Source organism: Sminthopsis crassicaudata, chromosome 1, assembly GCF_048593235.1.
Source record: "Sminthopsis crassicaudata isolate SCR6 chromosome 1, ASM4859323v1, whole genome shotgun sequence".
Classification (NCBI taxonomy): Eukaryota; Metazoa; Chordata; class Mammalia; order Dasyuromorphia; family Dasyuridae; genus Sminthopsis; species Sminthopsis crassicaudata.
This window is the reverse complement of record NC_133617.1, coordinates 66,338,624-66,366,220: the sequence shown is the minus strand read 5'-3', so window position 1 is coordinate 66,366,220 and position 27,597 is coordinate 66,338,624. Positions and strand designations below refer to the sequence as shown.

Below are 27,597 nucleotides of genomic sequence, written 5' to 3'. Positions count from 1 at the left end.
AAGACCAGACTTCTCTCTGACCACCCTCTGCGGAATACAGGGTTCCCATTTCCTCATGACCATTTTTGGATATAACCGTTTAGGATAAAGGATATTCTTCTTGGAAGAGATAAGGGGCAAAATAAGGAATTGACTTTAGCTTTCTCTGTCATCCATCATCACTATCCTTGTGGTTCTAAACCTCTGACCGTTTTATCCTCTGCTAAACTTTTAAAAACCCTTTTTGGATGTGCTTAGCATTCATCACTGTTTTTAGATCATCCTGGAGCTTGGAACCCTTGATATTCTTTCAGAACTGTGCTAGTTCCTTAGCAAATTCTATCCATTAAACAACTACAAAGGTTAAGCAGCAGTAAGGTACATTGGAGGGAGCCTGCCTTAGGCACAAAGGCCTACACTGAAGTTCTGCCCTTGGATAACTCACTTGCTATATAAGGTTCTAGTGTTTAAAGGCTCATCCAGAACTTTCCTTGATGGATAATACAAACATTATCTCCATTTTACAGATGAGCAAACTGAGGCCTTGAGAGGCATAAATCTGTCTGAGGTTCAGGCCACTAAGTGACAGAGCCAGGAATCAAACAAATCCTCTATCATCTGACTCCAAGTCTAGGACTCCCCAAACTTTATATGACTGGGGCTGGGTCATCTTTTCCCCTTGCTTCCTAACAAACTACAAATAAACTTTTCTTCTCCCTCCTTGGCAGGGGGCTTCATCCAGTGAGACACATTAAGACATTTGGTGTCTGTTCATCCTTAATCAAGACCTGTATTTTAGCTCTGGCCAGATTCAGATGATGGCCCATCCAAAATTGCTACTCTATTTTAACAGGTCTCAAAAGCAGAACAAAATTGCACACCATCTGCACAAGAACAGACCACCTGCAAGCTGCCTGCAGGACCGCAGAGAGGTTAAAAATTACCCTCTCTGTCCACAGTTCTATGTTGTGAGGTGAAGACTAGAGCGCATCTGTCAGCCCCCACATACTGAAAATAAAGAGCCGGCTGACCTGCTGATGTTGCCAGAATCATCAGCGAAGGCTGAAAGGGTTTGTCTCATGTCAGGTTAGGGAGTCTGGCCACTGGTTACATGCTCTCCTGAAGTGCAAACAGCATTTTATCCTGGAAGGCTTTGTTTCATCATGAATATGGCTTGTTAAACACCGCCTCCAAACAGAAATGGATTTTGTTTCTCTAACATACAAGCCTCAACTTTGATTTGGAGTCAGTGACTGGGTCGGCCAGATAGGATGCAGGGCTTTCTGTTCAGTGTTATGTTCAAACAGATCATATATAAAAAACTGTGTGGGCTACATAGAGACTTAGTTTTAAAATGTCACTTTTATTGCATTTTTATGTATTGTTAAATATTTCCCAGATAGCCAAAAGAAAAAAAAAATCTCTGAATCCTCCCAAGACATGTTGGTTTTTTTTTTTTAACTGAATTTCTTATTAGAAATATTTCCCAATTATATTTTAATCTGGTTCAGGTACACCTGGGAGTGCAGACTGTGTGTTTTGTATCACTATTCTAGGACTTCCTACACAGATCCATATGGCAAAAGGCTCTCATTGGATAATCAACTCCAAGAAGAGTCAGGATCTGGGCCTGAACACTTAATAGCTGTGTACCTCTAGGCAAGTCATTTCATCTCTCTGTCAATTTCCTCATCTATAAAATGGGGATAAATAGTAGTACCTCACCTAGCTCTGGTGAGGGTCAAAATGCATATAAAAAGCTTTGGAAACCTCAAAGTGCTTTATAAATATGAGCTGCCATCCTTATTTTCACGGTCCTTCCTATTTTTCTAAGTTCTTTTTTTCCTTCTTTGATTCTCCTAAGGGAAGGTAATATTCTCATTCCACAAATAAGGAAACTGAGGAAAATTTGCTTAGTCGAATAACTGATCCTCTTCTTGTATGTGAAACATATTGTGAAGGCAAGAAAAACCAAAAACAAAGTTGGGATGGCTGGCTGTGGTATGTTAGAAAGAACACTGGACTTGGAGAGAACTGGACATGAATCCCAGCGACAACAGGACTAAAATGAAAGCAAGTCAATCCCAGGAATCGCAGGCAAACTGGACAGTGTGGCGCCTGAGGCCCCAGGCCAGGGAGTGGGCCAGGGCGGCAGAGGTGGAAGAAAAGAGTCACACTTACTCCCTAAGTGTGAGGGATTCAACAATTCAACAACTTTTATTAAGTGCCTAAGATGTGCCAGGCACTGGGCCAGGCACTCCGGATACAAAGACAAAAACCAAACAGTCCCTGCCCTCAAGGAGCTTACATTCTATTGGGGAGATACAACATGTACAGGATAAGTAAATACAAAGTAATTTCAGGAGGCAGAGGGAACTAACACCTGGGGGATCGGGAAAGACTTGCCAAAGGAGGCGGCACCTGAGCTGAGCCTTCCACGAGCTCGGGGCAGGAGGGTGTGCATTCCAGGTGTGGGGGACAACCCGGCAAAGGCACCAAGGCAGAAGATGGGATGCCTCGTTCTGCGTAGCCCGGAACAGCCGGCAGGCCGACCCGGAGCGTGGATGAAAGGGGACGAGTAAGCAACAGCACAAGTGAGATGATCCTCTGCTCCGTTTTCTCCTCCAACTCCGGACACGACTACCACCGTGCTCTCCAGGGCAGACTCCACTCTCCGGCCCTCTACAAGGTATGGGGGCGACCTAGTCTGAGCCCCACGCCTGGGGTGCCGCCTGCCTGCTGACGGGGCTGGGGCCAGGGCCCGGGGCGGCCACACGTGGTGGACATCTTGGCTGGAATACTGGCTTTGCTGCTTACTCCCTGCCCCGCTGAATGGTCACTGAGCCCCTTGGGGCCTCGGACTAGGGAGACGGCCAGCCTGGAAAATGTCTACGGCTTCTTCCAGGGTCTGAGCCTGGGGTCCTAAGCAGTTTCTCTTGGAAGTCCTCACACAAGCTTTTAAGTACTGGGTCAATCTTTTCATCTCAAGACACATTTGCTACAGGTCCACGCTGTGCATACTCAGTTGAATGGGCCTTTTGCTCTTTGCCAAATTGTCTGTTTCCTTCAGAGAGAATTATAAAGCACACCATCGTTAAAGAGGGACTAGATTATCCGTCCTCTCGCCACCTAAAACACCAAAGGCACGTCTCAGAAATAAAACAATCAGCAGCCTGGAATTTTGTAGTACATAAGATACTTGTAAATATTTTTGGTTGGGAAAACAAAATGTGCATTTCCCCGAATACTGTGGCCACTCTAGCACACGTCATTCCCCAAAGCCCAGACCTGGAAGGCAGAGGGAGTGTGTGTTGGGCGGGGAAGAGCAGCCTCATCCAGGGGTCAGTCAGTCCAACTGAGTCCAGGGTATCATTTCAAACAAGCACTCCTTGAATCCGGCCCCTGGAGACTACGTGGCTGCTCCATAAGGAGTCATCTTTAAAAGGGACTAGAACAGAATCTAGGAAAGGTGCTGTTTCAGCCAGGACTGCTACCCGAAGGAGATCCCCACAACTCAAGGTCCCCCCTGCCCCTCCCTCCTCCCCAGCCCTCACTTTCCCTTTCCACAGCGAGTCTCAGATGTCAGCATTCTCTCACTTTCTCTTTCAAATAGTGCTCTCTCTGGCCTATCGACTGTTAAAACATCTTTAAAAAATACATGCAGACTATTCTTTAAATCACTTCCTTGTGAATGGCGGGAAACCCCTCAGATTAATGCACAGCCAGGTAAAACGAGGCTTGGCCTCAGCTCTGCTCACTTTCTCCAAAATGACAAACCAAAGTACATTTTCTCTCTTCACCTCAATCTAAGATTAAAAAAAGATGCGGCTTCACCTGAGGCTGAAACCAACAGCTCAACCCCTCCCCGCCCTCACAGCAGGAGGAGTCGGCGCCCGGGCAGCACCACCCCGGCGGGCACCCACAGGTCGGCCTTTCTGACTAGGCTTACCAGGAGTCAGTGTAAACATACGGCTAACCTCGAACCGAGAAGCCTGCTCCCAGGAGTCCCCTGGGGAGCCCCAAAAACACTGTCACGGCACCAGGGGCGGCCCCCTGACCCCAAGTCCGGGCCTCTCTCCCGGTCTCTCCTTTCCTTCCCCAACGTCAGATCATCTCTTAGCTCATGGCCACCTGGCTCAGCTGTGGGGGATGGGGGAAACATCTTTTGTGGTTTGAAACAAACCCCCCCCAGACAAGTTTCCGCTACGTTATTAATGAACAGAGGCCACCAAACACACCTCGGCCATGTGCCCAGCACACCAAAAAGATCCAGGGCTGCCTCCAGCGTCCCTCACGGGGGTGACCTACAGGGGTCTCTCTTCTGCAGCCACAAAGGAGTCGGGGGATTTCTTCTTTAATCAAACACACACATATACCTCTGGGACTTCAGTTATGGAATGGTTCTCACAACAGTCAGAAGCAAAAGATCAAGCAAACCAGAAGACAAAGTACTTACTTGGCCAGACACGCACCGAGGTGCCGGCCACAGACCCCGCCTGCCGGGACCAGGCAGTGACAAACGCACCCAGGGTCCCCGCGCACCCAGGACCTGCGCCCGGGCACAGCTCTCAACCTTCCTCTTCTAAGAACACCAAGAGGAGAAGCCTTGGCGGGGCCTGGAGCCCTGGGGAGCAAGCCCCCGACCTGGAGCAGGGCAAAGGTAGCACAACCTCCCCTCCTTCCCCCAAGCCAACCTGTAGCCCCATCTGAATGACTGACAAGCTTCAGCACAGCCACTGGAGAGGGAGCAATACCAGAAACACGCAAATGGGCTGCTCAGAACACAAACACCCTCAACTTCCAAGACACTCCAGCTAAAACACATTCCCTGCCCACTCAATATACAAATAATATTTAAAAACAACAACAAAAGAAAATGAATGAGATGTTTTTCTCTCCCTCGTATTCAGTGTTACTCAAATCCCATTTCGGTTTGTGGGGAAAAGAACATTTTTTTTTAAAGCCACAAATCTAGAAAACCAGTTTGGGGATTTTTTTTTTCTTTCCTTCTTTTTCCTTTTTTTTCTTATATTTTTTTTTTTAACAATAAGTATTTATAGAAAGAACTTCACAAAGGTGATTTATATACAGAAATCACAATTCCAAAGGCTGCTTCAGTAGTCAGTGAAATAGCACCTTTTCAAGATGAGAGCTTTTACATGGTTTAAAAATCTGAGTAGTTTTTGCTTTTGTAATGTAACGTTTAACCCTTCCTAGCCTAAGACAAGAGCCAGGCATCCATGGGCTCCGGGAGTACAAGCTCTTCTAAAGCCTCCAGGTGACACGCAATCTGAGAGGTTACCATTGCTTCCTTTCCTATGACCGTCAGCAGTGTGTTCAGCAGAGTCGAGGTAGCCTGTGGCCAGACAAGTCTCTCAGATGGTCAAATTAAATGTAGATGAAAGGAATTCACAGCAAGTTATTGCAGGGGGAAGGGGAAAGGGGAAGGTAGAGGGCTGTCCACTTGTTCCACAGTTGCCTGGGTGCTTTGCTGGGGTCAAAGGGGGTCAGGGTGGGGGTGGGGGAGGTCACGAGATGTTGGTTCTAAAATTGTGTTTGTACTAAAACATGTGGCTCTGGGCTCCAGGCTGGTATTGTGACTGCAGGAGGCTCTCCATGAAGGCCAGGTAATCAGGATTCTGTCCATAGTCCTCAGAGTTTCGGGCATTGCCCACTCTCGGGCGCTTTGCTGCCTTTGCCTCCTCTCCTGAGGATACTTTCTCTTGTGGAGCACCAGTGCTGAGGGACTGCAGAGACAGGAAACACAGCTGCATTAGAGAAGAGCGCAATGGGAACCAAGGTTTCCAGGTGGGTTGAAATAGCCATGCCCCAAGGGCTGGTGGCCAAGGCCCACTGGCCTTCAAGTTAGACAAAGGGACAATTTGTAGTGCCTCCCATGGCTGTGGCAGGACTTAGACTCTGGTCCTCAAATGCAGGGATTCTAGGCTCAAGAGTCATCAGGCAGACCCTCCCCACACCTTCTCCCTTACTTTCTGCTTCCTGCTCAAAGGACTTTTTCCTACATGGACATGAGCATCCTGAATTCTGACTGTCTTTTAATCTTCTATACTGCTCACTCTGTAAAACTAGGAATTAAGCACAAAGCTTAGCTTTTCCCAAACCCAACAAAGCCATTTTAAAAAAGCAGCCATGCTCTTTGCTTCTGCCTCTGGGTTACCTACCAGTCTCGATTTGACTCTCTTGGGGAGCTCCTCCTCAAGGGTGTAAATGTCACCCCGCTTCACCATGAGCTGGGAACCATCCTCAAACTCCACCTACAATGGAAGCAGAAACAAAACACTGGATGTTATCAGACTAGAGAGGCCATATCTCAGCTAAACTTCCTCCCTCCTCCCAGAGTCTAACCAAATACTTTGAACAAAGCAGAGATCTAACATTTGTTTAATGAATGAAACTGACCCTAGCCTGCAGATCTTGCCCTTAAGCAGGGTTGCAATCATAGTCCCTGGGTCACCCAGAAGAATCATGTCCACATAGAGTGGCTGGAATCTGACACTCAGCTGAGGGTATCCCTTGCTTGTGTCCTCAGGAATCCAGATACCTGAGCAGCAGAAAGACTCACTTCACAGGTTAATTCTGTACTGACCATAAAAGAAACCGCAGGGCAGAAAAGTTCCTTCTGACTACCCTTAATGTTTCTATGATCAGTGCTTCAACCTCAAATCCCTCTATTAAAGTGAGAGGACAGGGGACAAGGTGGCAAAACTTTAGTAGAAGGGCTTGAGATTGAAGTACTGATCACAGAGCCCCGAGATCTACTTATCTACTATTTATATGATCTGTTTGAATCTCAGTCTTTCCATCTATACAATAACAGAATCAGACTACAAGAGACTCTGAAAACTCTGTCCAGTTTTAAATTATATAAACTTAAGCCTTCTTATTCCTATGGACTTTGAAAAAGGATGACCATCTCTCTGACATCTTTAAGTAGTACTAATATGGAGCCATCCTTTGACAAATGGTCTGCCTCTATGCTCTTTCTAGAATGGTGCCTAGTATTTTTTTTTAATTAAAGCTTTTTATTTACAAGGCATGTGCATGGATAATTTTTCGATATTGACCCTTGCAAAACCTTCTGTTCCAAATTTTCCCCTCCTTCTCCCCACCCTCTCCTTTGGATGGCAGGTAGTTCAATACATGTTAAATATGTTAAAGTATATCTTAGAGACAATATAGGCATACATATTTACACAATTATCTTGCACAAGAAAAATTGGATCAAGAAGGGGAAAAAACAAAATGTAAGCAAATAGCAACAGAAGAAGTAAAAATGTTATATTGTGGTCCACATTTCATTCCCACAGTCCTGGTCCACATTTCATTCCCACAGTCCTCTCTCTGGATGCAGATGGCTCTCCATCACTGAACAATTGGAACTGATTTGGTTCGTCTCATTGTTGGAGAGGGCCACGTCCATTGGAATTGATCATCATTCAGTATTGTTGTTGAAGTGTACAATGATCTCCTGGTCCTGCTCATTTCACTCAGCATCAGTTCCTGTAAATCTCTCCAAGCCTCTCTGTTGGTCATTTCTTCAGAACAATAATATTCCATAACATTCATATACCACACTTTATTCAGCCATTCTCCAATTGATGGACATCCATTCATTTTCCAGTTTCTGGCCACTACAAAAAAGGCTGTGTGGTGCCTAGTATTAAGCCTATGTGGTGGTTGTAATGATAGCTGCCAAGAGTCAAAAGATTGCGTTGGCCCAAACTCCTTCAGCCCACAGTATGCACCAGTGTCAGCCTAATTCAGCCTACCTTTTTCTCCTACCTCTTGTCTTCAGGACAGCTACATCAAAGATTTTAAGGACATTGACAAGTTGGAGCACATTCTACATAAAAGTTGAAGGAAAAACAGGAAGAAGTAGAAACTTAAAGAACTGGTGTAAGAGTAAATAGTTATGCTTACTTGGAGAGGAGACCCTTAGTGGGTATCATTTTTGTCATCAAAATTTGAAATGGCAAGGCAGAGAGATCTATCATGGCAGAGATAGGATTCAAGGTTGCAAACACTACTCCTTATTGGATTTGCAGAGGTGATCAGTTTTGGAATGCTACAGTGACTCAAAAGAACAAATTCAAAAGATCCCTAGGATATAGCAATCCAGGTTAGTTCCTACTGACATTTAATAAAAACTGCTTGTCAGCCTGAAAGGACATTTTATCGCATAATAAAATCTTTCAGGATAATTAGGCAGACATCGCCAAGTCAAAATCAAATATCTGAGTGTTTACAACTGGCTGTATTGGGATTCCTGGCACTGCCCTAGAGACAAAGTATATGAACTTGTGTCATGTGGATCACACATCACTGGACTAATGATGAGAAGAACAAGGTTCTTATCTCTGCTTTGCTATTGACTAAGGATGACCCTGGACCAGTCATTTTTCTCTGGACCTGAGTTTTCCCATATCTAAGACAATGGTTTTACATCTGATTATGTCAGAAATAAAAGTGACCTTAGAGACTGTAATTTTTATAAAATCTAATGTATAATCACTTTAAACATCTCCAAGTTGCTATTTTAAATAGAAATGAGGGAAAAAACAAAATTTCTTTCTTATCTTCTATCACAAGGTGATCACTCTTGGACTAGTCAGTGATTTCTCCCATTTAAATGGAACATTTTCACCCAAATTACCAAAATATGTTTTTATTTTAGCAAATGGTGGAATAATCAGTCAGGTGTAAAGACCTGGGGTGTTAAATAGTTTCATGCTCCCAACTGTTTTCCCTGATCACTGATTAGAACATGAATTATGTATCTGGGAATAGAAAAGTGATGCTTGTTTCAAAAATAAAGAGTAGAAAGTAATTCTACCTCAAAGTCATTAGAATCCTTCAATTTAGGAAAATGAATTCTTCTGCTTAGAGAAAGGTAGTTTTGTGTAATGCACTGTAATACATTCTTTTAAGCTCATGCCTTATGCATGCTAATGGTAATTATGAAAATTATTAACAACAATTATTAACAAGTAACTAATAAGTGCCAAACACTGTGCTAACTGCCAAGAATACAAAGGCAGGCCAAAACCCCTCCATGAAAACAAAACAAACAAAAAAATAAACCAAACAAACCTAATTTCTGTTCTCAAAGGGCTCACAGTCTTGGAGACAATATGAAGTCAGGTAGCACAGTGGTTAGGGTGCCAGCTCTGAAGTCAAGAAGACTCATTTCTCAGAATTCCAATCTGAGTTCAGACACTAAATAGGTGCCCCAGGCAACTCCCTTAACACTGTTTGCCTTCGGTATTGCACTTGCAAATCCTGTCCACCTGCTCCCAGTATTTATGTATCTGCCTTGTAGTTTCTGGAATACTGTAAATGCCAAGAGGGAAGGAAGCACACTTAATTGACCATCTTGTGTCTCAAGAGTTCATAGCACAAGGCACTACATATAGCAAGAATTCAATAAATGTATGTGTAACTGAACTGTTCCCCTAAAGAACATGGGATGGCTCTGTTTAGTTACTGGGAGACATAGACAGTATAGAAAAGAATACTTATTTTCATAAAGCTCCTACAGTAGATAAAACAGAATCAGAAGTAGCTGTAATAATTTTACATGACAAGTGTATTTGTTATTAACTGGAGGGTGTATAAGCGCATGCAGAAGGATTCACATAGGAAGTAGTTTAGTTGGGCTTTAAAGGATAGATAGGAATTCAGAAGGTCAAGTACAGGTCTACAGGATGAAGGGACTAAAAATAAAAAAAAATGTACAGGGCATGCTCTAGGAAAGGGAGAAGTCAAGATCAGTTTGAACAGATTATAGAAATTAATGGGAAAGAAATCTGAACCATAGCAAACATTCAGAAGTACTACTTCTAAAACTATGAGGAATACCACTGTCAGTGACAAAATGGCAAAAGAAGGGGTAACTCAGTGTGGTCCTTACAATAATAGTGGGTAAGTGCCATGTCAGCTTGACTTCCTTCTGAGCTAGGGTGCGTGGAATGGGATGGACAGTCTGGAAAGAGTCCTATGGGGCCAGGCCATAAGCCACCTCCACGAGTGGCAGCTACTGCTGTTTCCTCTTCTCCTTGGAACAAACTGAGCCCAACTGGAATTCATCAACTACACAAGTGTTTGTCACTCACTGGTCACTCTTAACCAAGAGAAATACAGATAATTATATAATACATATATATATATATGTACATATATATATATATGTATGTATTATATAAATATGTAATATATATAATCAGATAATACAGAATGTGAGAGCTGGAAGGGTATTTAGGGGTAACCTAGTTGAACCTTGTCAATTTAAACAAATGAAAGGCAGAGAGGGACAGTAATCTACCTAAGATCACATAACTAATTGATGGCTAAGCTGCTACTTAGCCTTCTTATACTCCCAAGCCAGTGTTCTTCCCATAGTACTTTGCAGCCCCCAATGATCAAAACTGGATCTGGGCTACTCTTTGAGTCTTTTTCACTTCTAGACCCCCACTTACAGAAACATGAAATTCCTACATTCTCTCCTGGATGCCAAAAAAACCAAGGTTAGCACCTGGTAAATCACTATGGAAAGGTTCTTAATCCCAGTTTAATTATAGAATTATTTATAATTTAATTATTAAAAAATAATATATTAATATAATTATATCACATACCTAATCATATATAATTAATACATACTTGATAATTAGAGTAAATATTTGCTTATTGAATTATAGGATTCTTAAAATTATAATGGAATGAAGCAGGTTCCTATGGTCAAGCAGAAGGTTGGCAGTATTTCTCTTATAGTCTCCTGATTGGTTGGTTGTTCTCCTTCATTCTCGAAAAGGACCAAAATGACCGTCAAGAGGTGAGTTACAGTGTGTCTGACTATGGCTGAGTGCCCTGAACAAAATTGTACTGAGCATTTATCACAGAGGAAAATTTTGCTTAAATAGTATTTAGAGCTGGGGAATCATCAAGTCCAAATCCTTCATTGCATAGACGTGGAAACTAGAACTTAGAAAGGGAAGAGTGAACCCAGGCCCTCTGACTCCAAACCTAATCCTTTTTACTCTACTGTAAGAGATAAAATGGTGTAAAAAAGCAAAACAAAGAGTGCAACTAGTCTTCATCTGCAGTCAGCTGGAATACTATGAGTTACAGCCCACAAATCAGAAGCTACCACCTAGGAGAACTTGAGTATTTACTTCATCTTTAGAGAGGACATAATGGATGACCAAGTGCTTTCTTCACAATGATACTGGAAAATAAATGGCATATTATCTCCACACTACAGGCAGAAAATAAAAGCTCTGGAAGGAACCTATGGGTGCAGAACTAGACCTTCTGCCAGAGGTACACTACACTGCACTATTCATCAGTGTGATCATCCTTTCCAACTTTTCCCCTAAACAGGTTTTTGTCTAGCCCAGATTCTTTGCTTTTTTTCCTCCAGAAATGCCAATATATAGCTAACAGAAGTGAACTCTCCTCCATGGGCACACTCTGGGCCAGAAGAGGCTAGGGAACAAAGACAGAGTTCCACACCATTAACAACCCCAACTCAAGACTTTTCTTGTTGAGGGAGCACCAACACCAGGGCTATGATATAGAACACAAATATTCAGCCCTCAAGATTTTGGTGTGATTTTCATTCCCCAGATCCGTCATGCTCGGAATAGCCCAAAATACATCTGAAAACTACACCATCTATTAATTGTCTGGGAGACATATCTTACCATGAGTTGCTTGGCAAGTAATACATACTATACCAAAACTCCTCACTTATCACGAAAAAAACCAAAAACAAACAGAAAAAGAGTTCCACAAATACAAACTAAAGTAGCTTACATTTTTCTAAGGGGAGGACAAAAAAAGGAAGCATGCTTCCTGGCACCAGTTTTCTCAAGGAAAAAAAAATTAAAGAATGCAAAACTACAAAGGATCATAGGAGGCAAGGTATAAAATCTTCTCAACTCAAGAGAAATCACAAATAAATAAATTTTTTAAAAAAGAGAGAGAGAAATCACTTAAGTTTAATGAATGAAACAAAATTTCAAATTCAGAAAAACCAGCTAATCCTCTAAGGGCAAATGAAACAAATTGGTAATCCCAAAGACAATGGTCACTCCAAGGGAAGCCTGGATCTGGGATTCAAAAGTGTGAGGACTCCAAGATGATCAGAGCCCAGAACCAAGGAAGAATGGGCTTCCTCTCTTGGTTATTAATTTGACAAGGTGTTCTATAAGTTTCCTTCAAGTGTTCAATTCTAGATTCTTTAGCAATGATTTCTCCTGAGGATCCAGTGAAAAAACCTAGTTTAGGATGAAGGATTTTTAAAGTTGGAAGGGACTTCATAGACCATAAAGTACAACTCCCTCCTAATCTTATAAGAAGTGGCTTTGTCAACCCTACCCCCTACCCACACCCTAACCTAAGGATAACTAGAACAAAAAAAAAAAAAAAAAAAAAAAAAAAAAGCAAAACTGAGATTATATACACCATGTTAATATATAACCTGCAACTTCTTCAACAAAAAGAGGAGATGCATTTCTGGGAAAAGTCCTTTCCAAAAATATCTCACAAAGATAATACCAACTAGAAATTCACTTGCTTAACAAGATCTTTTAAAATGCAAATAGATCTTGGGTACACTAAACCCATCAGCCATTCACACTTTAGTGTCTGTGAATTAGTTTAATCTGACTGTTTTCCTCTTAACATCTGGCTGATAGCTGACATTGAGGCAATGGGAGTTTTGATTAAAGGTGTGTGTTTGTGTGTATCTGGAGGAGGGAGGGGAAGAGAGAGACAGAGGGAAGAGAAGAGAGAGGAGAGAGGAGAGAGGAGAGGGGAGAAGAGAGGAGAGAGGAGGAGAGAGGAGAGAGGAGAGAGGAGAGAGGAGAGAGGAGAAGAGAAATTGAAGTCTCACTCCAATCCAATGGTGAAGACTTGACTAAAACACTTCCTAAGTATATGTACCCAGACCATGTACCAAAAAATGTAGCTCCAATGTAGGAAGAATAGTAATGATATCTAGAAATTCACAGGAGCTGGTAATAAAACCCACCCAAAGTTTCTGATAACTCCATATAAATATATTAAATATGAATAATAAGCATGATGAACTAGAGACCTCACAGGTATCACTAATATTTGGTGAGATGAGACTTATAACTAGAATGTGACCCTGGAAAGATATTTAAAATAATAAGATAGGCAAAAGGGAAGATAGCAACATTTTATTAAAAGCCTACTATGTACCAGATACAGTTTTAGGAGCCAGGGTTACAAAGGCCAAAGTGAAAACACCCCTGCCCTCAAGAAGTTTAAGGTGTAGCCAAGGGGGACAATATTCACATACAAACAGGCACAATGGAGATACCAGGTGATTGGGAGAATTCAAAAAATACTTCATGTGAAAGTTCAGACCAGGAATGGAAGACAGCCAGGACAAAGGCAGAGAATTGGGATATGGAATACCATGTGTGAGACTAGAAAAGAAAGCTAGTTTGGTTAGACGGCTGTGTGCATGCAATAAGTCTGGAAAGGCAGAGTGGGATCAGGCTATGAAGGCATTAAATGTTAAAACAAGTGTACTTTATATTCAATCTTGGAAGTAATGGAGGAAATTCTTATGTCTGCAGACCTGGATACCATGTCCTTCTAAGTGTTCTTTTAGAACCATGCATAAGGCTTTATCTCCTATACCCATTAAATTTCACCCCATTAGATTTGGCTCCACCTTCTAGCCTGCTGATATGCTTCTAGTGTGCAGATCTGGCAATTACGCTACTATATTTTTGCTCAAGATCCCTTGGGCACTAGAGACCTCAATCAATATGGAATCATTAAAAACTACGCTTTTTGGATCTAGTTATTCATTCAATTCTCAATCCAGTTAATGATATTCATTATATATGTTACCCACATTTTTCCATCTTGTCCACAAGAACAGAATAAGAAACTCTGAGTAAATTCTACTTACAAACTGTATCTGATCTACCAACTGACTAATCCTATATCAAAGAATATGAAGTTAAGCTGCTAAAACCTCCTTATAATGAAGCCATTATTTCTAGATACTTGTCAGTCATCTCTTACCAAGACTCAAATTCAAGTCACTAGCCTGAAACTTGCAGATTTCATTCTTTTATCTTTTTTGGAAAATTGAGGCAGTATTTGCTCTTTATTCAATTCTTTGATTCTGTTGGCTATTAGATTCCTAAAAAAGACATTTCTGTCATGTCATTTCTAGCCTAAAGAACATTTTCTCAATAGAAAAAAGAGAAGCAAAATAAGAGATGAGTAGTTCTAACTTCTCTCCATAATCCTTTATTACCCTATTTACCCTAAGTAGCAGTTTTTTTCTGTTAATTAAAAGTTGGGTAAATATAATGGGAACACTGCATATACTGTCAGACTTGGTTGATCTCTTGGTTGGTTTAGATTAAATTCTCTTTGTTTTATTCATTCTAAGAAATAGTTCACTAGGTAAGGGAGTAAAGGGAATGTATTTGGTGTTGTAAGTGGTCAGAATATTCCCCACATATCTCTCTTTGGATAGTTCCCTTTTGTGTCTTCAGTTTCATTGCTGCAAATTCTTACACCTCCTAGAATGCCATCTCCTTTAGAATTTTAAACCACAGAATCCTTTTTATCCTTTCTTCAGCCACCTGAAATCGGCTCTACCAAAATCTAGGATGCCACCAATCGATACCCAACTTTTCTCTTCTCATTCAAGTCAAATTCTAAGGTATACTGGTCACTTCTTACACATTCTCATCAGCACCACCCCACAGTAACCATTTCTTCTATGAGAATTTTATTTTTCCTTATTGGTTCAAAAAAAGAATTAGCTGCTCTGATTCTGCAAAAAGAGAGCTCTATCAGGTATCTGAAAACTGAATTACCCCTAACATTATATCACATTGCTGTGACCGACTTGTATCCCTAAGCTTTCTACCTTGCTTCTTCCCCAACCCCTTCAACTGTGCAGACTCACAGTGCTGCCCTTCACATGAGCTTCCAACACGATTTTCCTAAAGCCCAAGTCTAACCTAGCCAATTAACCCCAGTGGTTCTTATTGCCTCCAAGTTCAAATATAAATATGCTTATTTCAGCATTTAAAACCTTTCAGCCTGATCCCAAGCTACCTTTCCAGCCTAAGTGCATGCACATAACAGTCCAGCCAACCCAGATTTCTTTTCTAGCCTCAAACATGATACTTCATACCCCATTTCTCTTGGCCTTTGTCCTGCCTCTACTCCATACCTTTTCTGAATTCTGAATTCCAAGTATCTATTTTGTACACATTTGTAAATATCTAAATGTAATTTCTTTTGGCGAGGCTGTAAACTTCCTGGGGGCAGGCAAGTTTTCACTTTGGTCTTTGTATCCCCAGTGACTAGAACATGTACTCTTACTTGATTAGTTCACATGAAATACTGGATTCATTTCAGAGTGACATGTTTTAGGAGGGACATTAAAAACCTGGAAAATGTCCAGAGAGCAAATCTAAATCACAGAAACACAGAATTTCTAAGTTGGAACAGAATTCGGTGGTCATCCTGACACAGTCTCTATTCAAACTCAAAGAATTCCTCCTACAATACACCAAACAAAACACATATCCAATTACTACCTGAAAGTCTACAGAGGGGGAAAAACCCTGACCTCTCAAGGCACCTAATCTCACTTTTTGGTTGTTGCTCCTCACTTCAAACCTTGACCACCCTCTTTAAATTTCTCTCCACTACTTTTGGTTCTGATCTCCGGGGCCAAAGACTAAATCTAGTCCCTCTTCTCTATGAACAGCCTGCCCTTCAAATATTTGGACAAAGTTACTCTCCATGTTTTCTCTTCAAGGAGATAAATGCCCCAGCCCTTCAGCTGATCCTCATATGACATGACCTCAAGGCCCTTCCTCAACTTAGGGCGGTTGGAAATTACAGACAGGATGATAATCACCTGAAGACGGATAACAGCTCGCTAAACTGGAACACAACTGACCAGTAGGGTACTGACCACGCTGGGTTATGGGAGAGGGCAGAAAGGTAACTGGGAGTCTAACTAAATGATCACATGCAACCTTAAGTAGAAAGATCCTTAGAGAGTGAGACCAACTTCTCTTTACAGATGAGATACAGTGGTTTGCCCATGAATATACAATTAGCTGCTGGTAAAACAAAGACTTCTCAGGTTCTCTGACTCTTACGTCCTCCTACTTGGAAGTGTTTTCTTAAGGCCACATATCCAATTTGTTGACCAAAATCAAAGTGGGTAATTTAAAAATTGTAAAATGTCAACAAAGTCAGTGCTCCTCACCTGACTGGTCATCTACTACAAATTTTAAATCCCCAAAGATTTGCCATCCCTAACAATCCTTGCTTAGAGAATATAAATCAACATTAGCTTAATTACAAGAGCAAACTACACAGAACCAAATGCAAATTACATGGGATGGTGTACCGTTTGGAGTTGTCCCTACCAAGCTCCTTTTCCCCAGTTGCTACATAACTACCTTCATCATCACATTGTAACAACAAGTGAACCATCCCATTCCGTGGATGTTTCTGTCTCTGGTAACTCCCAAGTTCTTTGCACTTAATCCAGGCAGAAAGAAAAAGAATCACAAATTAAGAGTTAGCCATCATAGAGAGCCAGATGGCCCAACTCCAAGGCAGGAACCAGATTTGCCCTCATTAATCGGAGAGGACAAAGAAACTGTTTGTCTCTCTGTTAGGAAGAGGGTTCATGCTCATTATGTCCTGTCATGAATTTAGATCTTCCACAGGACAAGGCATGCTTTCCATCAGAGCACCAGTACACACAATGCCAATACCATCATGGCACTCTACCCCCAACCTTCCTTTTGAGACTCGATTCCAAGAGTGGATGCTCAAGCCACAGAAAGGCCACAGAGGGGCTGCAAACGTGACAATGGAGACCTGGGTGGCCATTCTTTGCTCCTTACTCTAATCTCAAGGCTTGATGATTTCAGTGGTACAGAAGCTCCTGACCACCAATGCAGATCATCCAGACCCTACTAGGCAGTGAATGATAAGTGTTAAAACAGAAAAAAATGATTCAGGGATCTGCTTTGTGATGTTGAGCTTTTCTGGGCTCGGCCAATCCTTAGGTGTGAGACACACTGTCACTACCTGAGATTTGTCATCTTGGCAGAAGCTGCCAGAGCTTATATCCTGTGGCCATCTAGCATCAGCTCCATGCTATGATGGAAGACAGGAGGAGTATTTTAGTGAAGGGTTCATTCTTGACAGCTGAAAAACAATCCCTTAGTCATTATTCTCCATTGTCAATGAATTTTCTTAATATACCAAAAGTAGACCTAGTCTACTCTTTTTTTATCTATTCTTCATGCCATTCCCCAGCCCTCCTTAGGGAGAAGCAAAAGAAATTGTGATGGATACAGGGATTTCTTCCTTCTTACCTGATAAATATGACTGATCACAGCTGAAATGAACTTGGCTTTATAGATATTTCCATCAGTCCACCGGAGCTGAACAAACTCCCCTTCAGGAGGGGGTCCCAGCTGGAGACAATCTCTGCTCTGTTGATGAAACAATATGGTTTAAAAGACAATGAACACGTGTCTCTAATATGGAAAGCCACATTAAAAAAAAAAAAAGTCTTTGCCCTACTGCTATCCATTTGTGGCCAAGATGATTCTGGTGAGAACAGCAACTGCCATTTTCCTAAAAAAGTTTCACTTGAAGTAAGTAGTATTTATCTTTGTATCTCTCCCAATGCCTAGCCCAAGGATCTTTGTAAATTGGGAACTAAGTAAATGCTTATTTACTGAAGGAATTAAAGAGATACTATACATAGACATAGACATATATATGTATGAGAAAATAAGTTGAGGAGTTAAAAGATTAAATACTATCATCCCCTCTAGCTCACAGGCCGGACAGGTCCAAGAATTAAGAACTATGATTCAGGTGACAAGCTCAACATAGTGAACAGTTCAGCCCTTGGCTAGCTGCTGTCAGTAGAGCAGTCCTTTTTTTATATCTTATGTAATCATGAATAATCTCACTTGTATTTTGGGTATAACAAAAGAACTGTTTGCAGGTGCAAAAACATGCATGTCTCAAGGTAAAGTACAAGGCTCCTGAAGGCAGTATGGGGGAACATGGCACCAGTCTTGGATTTCTCAACTACTAGCTGATTCTTGGCTTATTAATAGCAGTCTCTTTCATCAAAAGATGGGGGAACATTTCCCTCCCCACCCCCACAAGCCCCCTGAATCATCTCAAGGGTGCTCACAATAATGCTCTCTGGGTACAAGTTGTCACTGTAGGAACCATCATCAAAGTTCACTTCATAGAATGTCTGTGTGGTTGTGCCGATTACTTTGCACCGATAATAGAGACCATTGCGGTTCTTTGTGATAACCGTCTGGCCCAAAGACACTTCCCTTAGAAATTGGACCTAGAAAAAAGCAGAGAAAAGTCAACATCTCAATAACCCCAAATGGGCACTGATGAAGACTGAGACAAAAGGAAATCTTTTATACAAAGAAGCACTTACACCTTGGCTGCCTGTTTTATGCTTAAAGCAAGTGATAGACACAACGTAGGGCCAATCATCAGGTTCCATGAGGACACCAGCCGCATGAGCACAAGTCACATGAAAAGAAGTAGAGCAATGTTCGTAGGAACACTGGATGCAAGCTCCAGATATCTTCTTCATCCGCTTTCGACAGTAAACACATTTCTGAAGCAACACAGAGAAATCATAAGCTCATTCGCTTTTTACCTAAACTTACAAACCCTTTGGGATTCTGGGCATTGTCTCAGTCTTGTCCCTATATCTGAAATGCTTTTCCTCTTGTCTTTCTTTCCCTTCTGGCTTCTCTGGCTTTCCTCAAAGCCCAACTAAAATTCTACAGGAAGTTTTCCCTGATCCTTCTCCTTAATTCTACTGCCTATTACTCCTTAATTCTGGGAGGAAGGGAGAAGGAGAGGAGATTAAAGGGGAATAAGTACTTATTAAGTGTCCACATTGTGCCAAGCACCGTACAATTTATTAGTTCACCTAATCATCACAACCACCCTGGAAGACAGGCATTACTATGACCCCAATTTTGTAGTTGAAAAAACTAAGGCAGACAGAGTTTAAGTGATTTGTTCAGGATCACACAGCATTTATGCATCGGAGGCTACACTTGAACTCAAGTCCTTCTTTGTCTCCATGGATGCTCAGAGATCTGTCTAGTTTAATCATTTAAGTTTCTAGTAGAGAAAAATGAGGTACAGAGAGATGAAACTACTTGGTTAGTAGCAGAGTTGCCTCTAGGACATCTTGAACAGGATTACCCGTGGACATTTCACACTCAACACATTCAAAACACCCCTCAACCATTTCCCCAAACTTTCCCGTCTTCTGAATGGTCACTCGTGCTGCTGAGAGCACTCCCCTCAGTGACACCCTTAACTCCTGGTATACACACATTCTCCATGTCCACTATGCTCCTCAATGATTTTGTCACTTCAACTTCCTCTAGATGTCCTGGCGTGGCCCCCTCCTCTGCACCTTGGCCACCAGCTCCTTATTGCCTCATGTTTGACCTACTGCCCTATCCCTGCTCAAGTATCTCAAGACTCCCATCCTTTCTCCCCTCACCTGCTAGAATAACCTCCTAAAATCAGTCTATATCACCCTTTATTTAACAAATGACCGCAGCTCTCTCTGGGTTTTGTAGCCTTCCCCCACCTCACCAGGTTTCTTACACTTTACTACCTCACAGTTCAGCCATTTCCATCATGTCCAGCTCCTCGTGACCCTCTTTGAGACTTTCTTGGCAAAGATAATGGAACTGTCTGCCATTTCTTCTCCAGTTCATTTCACAGATGAGGCAAATGGCTGAGTGGCTTGCCCAGGATTATGATAGGTACTAAGTGTCTGAGGCTGGATTTGAACTCAGTTCTTCTTGACATCAAGCCTGACACTCTGTCTGCTGTACTGCTCTTACTACCCTCTACACAGCCTGCAGTAAGTGCCTGTGATCTTGCTGCTCTTCCCACCCCACACTTCATTCACTCATTGTCTTTTAGGCCCAACAGACTGCCTTCTCTCTCCTCTGCCTCTCCCCTCCAATGGCTTCCTTCAGGGCTCCGATGAAATCCCACCTTCTGTAAGAAGCCGTTCCCAATTTCCCCCTTCCCACAAGAGAGCCTCCCTCTTATGCTGCAGGCTGTGCTTGTGGTCCCTTCTGGAAGACTGAGAGCTCCTTGAAGGCAGGCCTGTGCATATGTCTTTCCTTGTGCCCTTAGGGCTTAGTACAGTGCCTGACACACAGCAGGTACTCAAAGAAAGGCTTGCTGACTGACCAAACATAGGTCTTCTGACAAAATCAAAGGCTTGGCTACATCCCTTCCAAGGAACTGCCTCAGACCACTCTTGTCTCCATTCTGACCTTTCCTCTGGGAGCTTTGTTCAAGCTTCAAAGGAATTGTTCTGATTTTCTTTCCACAGAAAGCTGTTTTTGCACAATTGCTTTAAAAAAGGCATCACAAAATACAGCACCCTCACAATGAAGGGTTTCGCCCTTGTTGAACTACCAAGCAACACCAGCCTCAATGAAACTGAAGACCTCACTGCCCACATGTCCCTTAAACCCAAGGTCATGGCCCCTGAGCCCCATAGGGGTAATTAGGGCATATCACGCCTTATCCCACTGCTCGATGCTGTGGTAGTCCTAGGAATTGGCTAGCTTTAGAGACTGAGCCAGGCCCTTTTATGTTATCTGAATGCCATTCTGAGCATTTAATAAGTGGTTTCTTTATCATTCTGTAAACTGTGTTCAAATACTAGCTAGGCACTACAGCAAAGGGCTCAGCAGGAATGTAGCCCCACACTGGAATCAATAGTGATGAGATCTCATTACTAAACTGTCAATAGAAAATTCTCTCACCAACAGGGATGAAGCTGATATACAACATGCTCAATACTCCTTCGTGAGGGAATATTGACCTTCGTGTCCTGAGGACTCTGATTTTCCTTGCTGTGATAGCTACCACCAACACAGAATGACAAAGGTGTAAATAGCACTCAAGTTACCACCAGACTCCTCCACAAAAAGTGGAGGTATATTTCTGTATATTTCATTAAAACAAATCACTAATAAGTAGGCTGGTTCCTGCTTGAAGATAAGAAAGTTGTAAAGGAAAAAGAAGTAGCCATCTAAAGAAACTTTACAGGGATAAGAGCCAAATCTACCTGACCATGTTCATAAAAGAAAATTCTTAGAGCAAATGCATAATGAAAAATCAGATCAGAGCTCAGCATGAAGAATGGGCTGTCTCTAGCATGATGAACACTACAATTCATTTACTCCACTGAGAAATGACAGCTAATTATTCTGAATTTCCACGTCATAAATAATTTACACTTAGGCCCATAATACACCATTAATCAGAAGTCATGCAAAGACCATTTCTTATAACAGTGCATGGCTGGATGGATTAAGAGAGCCTTGCATTGAAGGAAGACACATGGGCTCAGTGCAGAGGACACAGTGATGGATCATTCAGATACTCTGGGGTTCTTCAAAGACATTGCTCCCTGAATTCAGCCTATTCACTCCCTGACCCCAAATCAGACACAGGCCTAAAGGAAATAACAGACCCCATCAGAGCAATGTGAGCAAATGCAGCTTCCCGGCAGAGGACCACTCCTCTACAGCTTAGCCACAGGCTATGTGTTAATACCTTAGGAGCCAGATATTGAGGATTAGCAATGATCTTAGAGACCTAGTAATATCTTTCAGTGGCTGAACTAGGAGTTAACTGTTTGGCAGAAAACAGACACAGATTAGGCACGTTAAGGAATGTGTTCAAATGAACACTGAACGGTGAAATAGGTGAGGTGGTAGTCAACCCCTTTCAGGAAAGTTTTTATACCCCTTCTCAGGGATGTGGTAGAGGAGGCTCTGGTTCATTTGTGGGCTGGACTGGACAGTTTTTGAGGTCCCTTCCATATTCAGCTGCTAAGATCCTATGGCTCGTGTGATAGTCCACAAGACCCGTTCTGAGGGGCACAAGAGCTGAATTCAAATTGTTATCCACTAAGAATGAGCTATGCAGCTATGTGTTTGGGAAAGGAGGGATACAGGTATGGACAGAAAACTGAACCAATCTGCGCACAGCTGGGATCCCAGAGGAACCATTCAGGGCTTACTCATGTAGATCTACAGTGACTCCTAGTGGGCAATAAGTGCTCTCACAAGCTGCAACAAAACATGTCTGCATTAAAAATGATCTAAAGCATGCAGCACCATAAAAGAATTGTTGGTGTGTAGCACGGGTGATCTAATTCAGTCAATAAATACTAGTACTAGAGTATAGAACTTCCTTTATATATATATGTGTATATATAAAACTTCCAAAGCCCTTTCAGTGATTACATGTAATATCTTCTAAGAACAGATAAATGGCGTACTCTTCTTGTATATTTCTATCTAATAGTGCTTCACAGAAATCCATCGTGTCTCAAAGAAGGAAATCCCACAAACTATTTATAAACATTCATCCGACAGCAGAAGCTAAATCAAATCAGATCACTGATCTATACAATACGGAGTAATTCATTTCTTGTTATTCCTCAACTTGGCTAAGGTTGGTTAGATCCAAAATACTCTTGTATTAAATGCTTAAGCCATTGGATGTGGATTCTCTTAAATAACAATAGGAACTGATAATCTAGTGGGCAGTCTGAGAAGGTACTTTGGATTAGGTCTAAGCTGACAAAGTTTTCTTTCCTACATGGGATCCTGGTATTTGTAAATATAAATCATATTCCTGTGAAATCATCTTGTTTAACCACAGACATATAACCAAGAAGGCTGGGTCTAGCGTGAACTATGGGAGGAGATACTAAGTAGGTACGATGGTGCTAGGCTGCTAGTAGGCAGGCCTGCAGGAGTTAAGTGCTTTCCTTGTGAGGCCCCATTAAGCAGTACAAGTGAGCCTTGTGTAAAAGGATTTTTAATTCATCGTTACAAGTGCTGGTAATGAAGAGGATGCATGCTGGAAATGTCAGATGATCCATAAAGAGCCCGTGCAAGAGGATTTATCACTTGCACGTTATGTTGCTCCATCACTCCACCTGAATAATGAATGCTTTTTACATCCACATTTGTGTACAAAACCCATTTGCACAACAGAGGAATAACTCTGGAAGTCAACACAGCCTCTTCGTAATCACCCATCCAATGCCTGGCTGGGCTTGGATTTGGTGGCTGCATGCTTAATGAATCTCTTTCCCCTTCCCAAACACTGCTTCACTCATGTGTCCCTCCAACCAGCAGACCAACAACTGACCTGGGCCCAACCATCGGTCGGATGTCCCAGTGCACAGTGCACCCTGAAAAGCAGAGCAAGTTCTTCCTCTCTACCCCACCCAGGAGCAGTTTCCTCTTGCGTGGCAGCTGCCGGGTATCTCACAGGCGCAACCTGATCATCATGCAGGAGACACTGCTCTCGAGTGGGCACAGGAGAGTCTAATGCTACATCCCCAGCTCCCAAAGATACAGCTGTCTTCACATGTACCTCTGGTTAAAACTCATCTGAAAGATGATGCATCTGGACTAAACTATCTCCAGAGAAACTACTACCACCACAAAATAGTCAAAAAAATAAACTGAGTCAGGAATTCATACCCTTACTTAACAACAGCACACCCAGCTCTGGGGGATGAATTCCTTATATCTCTAAAAGGAGGCTGCTCACAAAGGTTAGGGGCTCCCAGGTACTTATCCATACATATTAGGTTTGATTCTAATACCTATTTTTAAACAAACTTATCAAAATCTTTATACATAAATGTAAATAGTATGCATCCTATCATATATAAGAACACATCTCTACCCCCTCTCTTTTCAAGCTTATCAGACGTGATGCTGTCTTTGTCCCCCATGTCTTTGAATAGGTTGCTATCTGGTTGCTATCATGCACCGAGAATGTATTCCCTCTTTACTTCCAACTCACAGAATCCCTAGCTTTCAAAGTTCATTTCTCAACAGGGGGGATCATTCCTGAATCCTCCATCTTAAAGTGCCTTCCCTAGAATATTATCTTGCATTGACAAGTATATTTTCATAAATACTTATGTGTCTATGTCTTGTTACCTCTGATGGACAGAATGTAAACTCCTTGAGGGAGAGGCCTGGCACGATGCCAGGCACATGACAGAAGTTCTGATCTTGAGTTCTGACCCCATTAAAAAAAATAACAGAAAAAGTGCACCCTCCCATCCTTGCCTTCCCATTTTGGGAAGATGAACAGCTTTGATTGTGGAAAGTTGATTATACTGTTTGACAAGGGTGAGGTTTTGGTTTGGTTCACTGAATTGCTTTTCCCCCCCTCTATCACTTGTTTTAAATTCTTTGCTACAAGAGATGGCTTGCTGGACAGGGAAGAAGAAAGAGGAAGATATGAATATCTAGAAATAAAGGTGATATAAGTACAAGACATATCAATAAAAATAAGACTCTAATTTTAAAATTTGGATTGATTACAACATTGCTCCAATTGCAGAAAATGTTATAGAAGCCTTTCTGGAAATTGCTTCTACAGCCTATGGCATGTTCTTTATAGCCTTATTTGTGACAAACATTTTAGGAGAAGGTTTGATTTTTTTTTTTTTTTATTCTGGCCATGTATAGTGGATAAGTTAGTGGTTAAATTAGCCAGACAGCAATTCTAGAAAAGAATTCATCAAAATTCTTTAAATAATGGCTACACCACTGGAAAAAGGGCATGGTTTCTCAAAAGTGCAATACTGAAGGACAATGCTCATTTAAGAGCATAAGTTCTAGTCTGTCTGTTAAAAAAAAAAACAGGCTCAATCATACTTGTGAAAACAGTATTGGGGAGAAAACCTTCTGTCAGCTTCCTTATTCTACCTAACTGCAAAGACAACAGCTCTTCACATATGGTACTCTACAGCGCTTATCACACTTTCTTCACTATACTTCACAAAGTAGGTGGTATAAGCATTCTTATACCCATTTTGCAGATTAAGAAATGGAAATTCAGAGATATGAATTGCTCTGCCACAGTCATGCTGCTTATAACTACCTAGAATTAAGTCCCAGTCCCAGCCCAACAATACTTTCCTTAATTGTACCTGAGAGTGTATGTGAGCATGTGCATGCATGTCTGATGGGAGGTGGGGGATGAATGGCAACACATCTCTGAGTGTTACAAAAATTCCTTCTTGGTCCATCTTTCCCTGTGCTTAGGATCTCTTCTTTGTCCTCACAGTGGTCCCCAGGCCCTCTGCCATTCTGTTCTTTCTCAGGATACCATTCTCTTCTGGCTACTTTCTCCTTCCTTTCCTTTTTCCCTCTCTCAAACTTCTGGCCAACCAGTTCACCTCTACACTAGCCTCTGTTCCAACTATAGCCCTTTGACTATTGCCATTATCTGTTTTCTATGCTTCTTTAAGTAGCTGGAGAAAAATCACAAACCATGTTGTACGTATTATAGATTTATATTATATAGGCAACCCTCTGACCACTCCCCCTTCACCATCCCACTGAATAAAATGACTGCTTCCAAATTTTGAACCTCAGTTCTAAGTTATCTCCTATGGCATCCCCTCCCCTACACCTTGTCAGCCTCATACTTCACTGGAAAAATGAAGGTCATTTGCCAAGAGTCAGCTCTTCCCACATCATTCAGAAGTCCACTATTCCCTATTATTTCTTTTACCTTTGTAATACATGGCACACTCCTCTACATGCCCCTGTCTAGTAGCTTACCCTCCAGATCATGGTTATTCCTTCTAATCTTCGATATCGCCTTATCTATAAAGGCAGCTAGATGGCACAGAACATCTAATACTCAGCCTGGAGTGCATTCAAATCCTACCTCAGATACTAGCTGGCCGTGTGACCCTGGGTAAGTCATGTAACCCTGTCTGCTTAGTCTTTTCCAATGTAAAATGGGGTTAATAGCAGGGTTTTTGGATATTTGTGCCGCACTTAGCACAAGGGCTGGCACACAGTACGGGCTTCATAAAAAGACTCATTTCCTTCTTTCCTTTCTTTCTGCTGGTTTCTCCCCTGCCTCCTAACACACCCATGTCTTCTCTGTCCTTATTTTATCTAACCCCTCTCTGATACCTATGCTCCTGCTTTCTCCTCTCCTTTTCAATTAAACTCCCAGAGAGAACCCTCTATACTTGTCCCTCTTCCTCTCCTTTCTGGAGTCTAAGTATTTTGCAACCTGGTTTCTGACATCATCATTTAACTGAAATTGTTCTTTAAATTTACCAGTTATCGCTTCACTGACAAACCTAACAACCTGTTCTCTTCTCGTCCTTTTTGATCTCTCTGCAACCTTTGAAACTGTCAATCATCATCCCCTCCTCTCTAGGTTTCTGTAATGTTTCTCTGTTGGGCGGTTCTCCCACTTGTCTAGCTTCTCCTTCTTAGGCTCCTTTGCTGGATCTTCATTCAATTCTTGCTCACTAACCAAATGGGATGGAACCTTGGGGATCTGTCCTGTTTTTTCTCCATACTACCTTGCTTGGTATTTTCATTAACTCACAAATGTGCACATTCCCCCTGTTTCTTTTCTGAGCACCAGCTGGACTTTGAACATCTCAAAACTCTCTACATCATAAGTACCTCAAACTCAACATGTCTAAAACAAATCTTTTCAACTGTCTTAGTATGGCTGAGGACACCACTGTCCTCCTAAGTTCCAAATCTCAGTGTGACTTTTGACCCCTAATATATATCCCACATAGTCAATCTATTAAAACTTGTCATTTTGACTTTCATGTCCTATTCTCTCCACTCAAAAAGCTGCCATGCTTGCTCAGGCCCTCACCATCTCTTGCCTACATTACTGCAAGAGCATTCAGTTGGTCGTCTTCCCTCAAGCCTTTCCCAATCCAAAGTGACCTTACAAAAGCACAGGTTTGACTATATTACCTGCCTATACTCAATAAAGGTAAGGGAATCCCAATTATCTCCAGGATCAAATATAAAATTCTATTAGGCTTTTTTTTTCTTGTAAAATAATTTTTTATTATCTATTGTTGTTGTTATTGTTATTAGAATTTCTCCTAGAATCCCTTCCCCTTACAGAGTTAACCTAGACAGGAAATTCTATTTTTAAAGAAAAAAGAGGAAGAAAAAAAATCAGCAAATCTAAATCAATATATCAAAAATGTCTGAAAATATATACCCACACTTACACACACACACACATGGATCTCCCTCTACAAACAAAGCAGTAAAGAAGGGGTATCCTGCCATTTCTCTTCTTTAGGACTATTCTCATTCACTGAAATTTTGCCCTTTCCTTGACTTTTAAAGCTAACTTCACCACCTCTCTTCCCCTTGCTTTCTCAGTCTTCTCTGTGTATACTACAGGTCACTTATTGACTTGGCCTCCTGGCTGGTCTCCACATATACCAGAAGCCATACATTTACCCTGGCTGCTGTCCAGGTCTAGAATATTCTTCCTCCTGCTTCCCTGGCTTTTTTCAACCCATCTTCCATAAGAAGTCTCTGCTGCCAGTTCCCGTAAATGTTAGAGCCTTCCACCTGAGACTACTCCCAACTTGCTCTATCTCTAGCTTATCTATAC

At 41.8% G+C, this 27,597-nt stretch overlaps 1 protein-coding gene across 5 annotated transcripts in view; it reads right to left on the bottom strand.

The window, feature by feature from the left end:
* Window positions 1–2,168: 2,168 nt before the first annotated feature.
* The window catches only part of KDM4B (lysine demethylase 4B), a 273,807-nt gene continuing 248,378 nt past the window's right edge, over window positions 2,169–27,597 (bottom strand). For 2 of the 5 annotated variants that reach the window (XM_074308472.1, XM_074308482.1), the window contains exons 19-23: window positions 18,521–18,706; window positions 18,257–18,421; window positions 17,418–17,537; window positions 6,162–6,254; window positions 4,971–5,726 (exon numbers count right to left, since the gene is read on the bottom strand). In XM_074308472.1, coding sequence (XP_074164573.1) covers window positions 5,541–5,726; window positions 6,162–6,254; window positions 17,418–17,537; window positions 18,257–18,421; window positions 18,521–18,706 — 750 coding nt within the window. In that variant the 3' untranslated portion in view covers window positions 4,971–5,540. Of the gene's footprint in view, window positions 3,539–4,970; window positions 5,727–6,161; window positions 6,255–17,417; window positions 17,538–18,256; window positions 18,422–18,520; window positions 18,707–27,597 lie in introns of those variants that run through there. The other 3 variants (XM_074308489.1, XM_074308498.1, XM_074308507.1) reach the window with 2 other exon arrangements.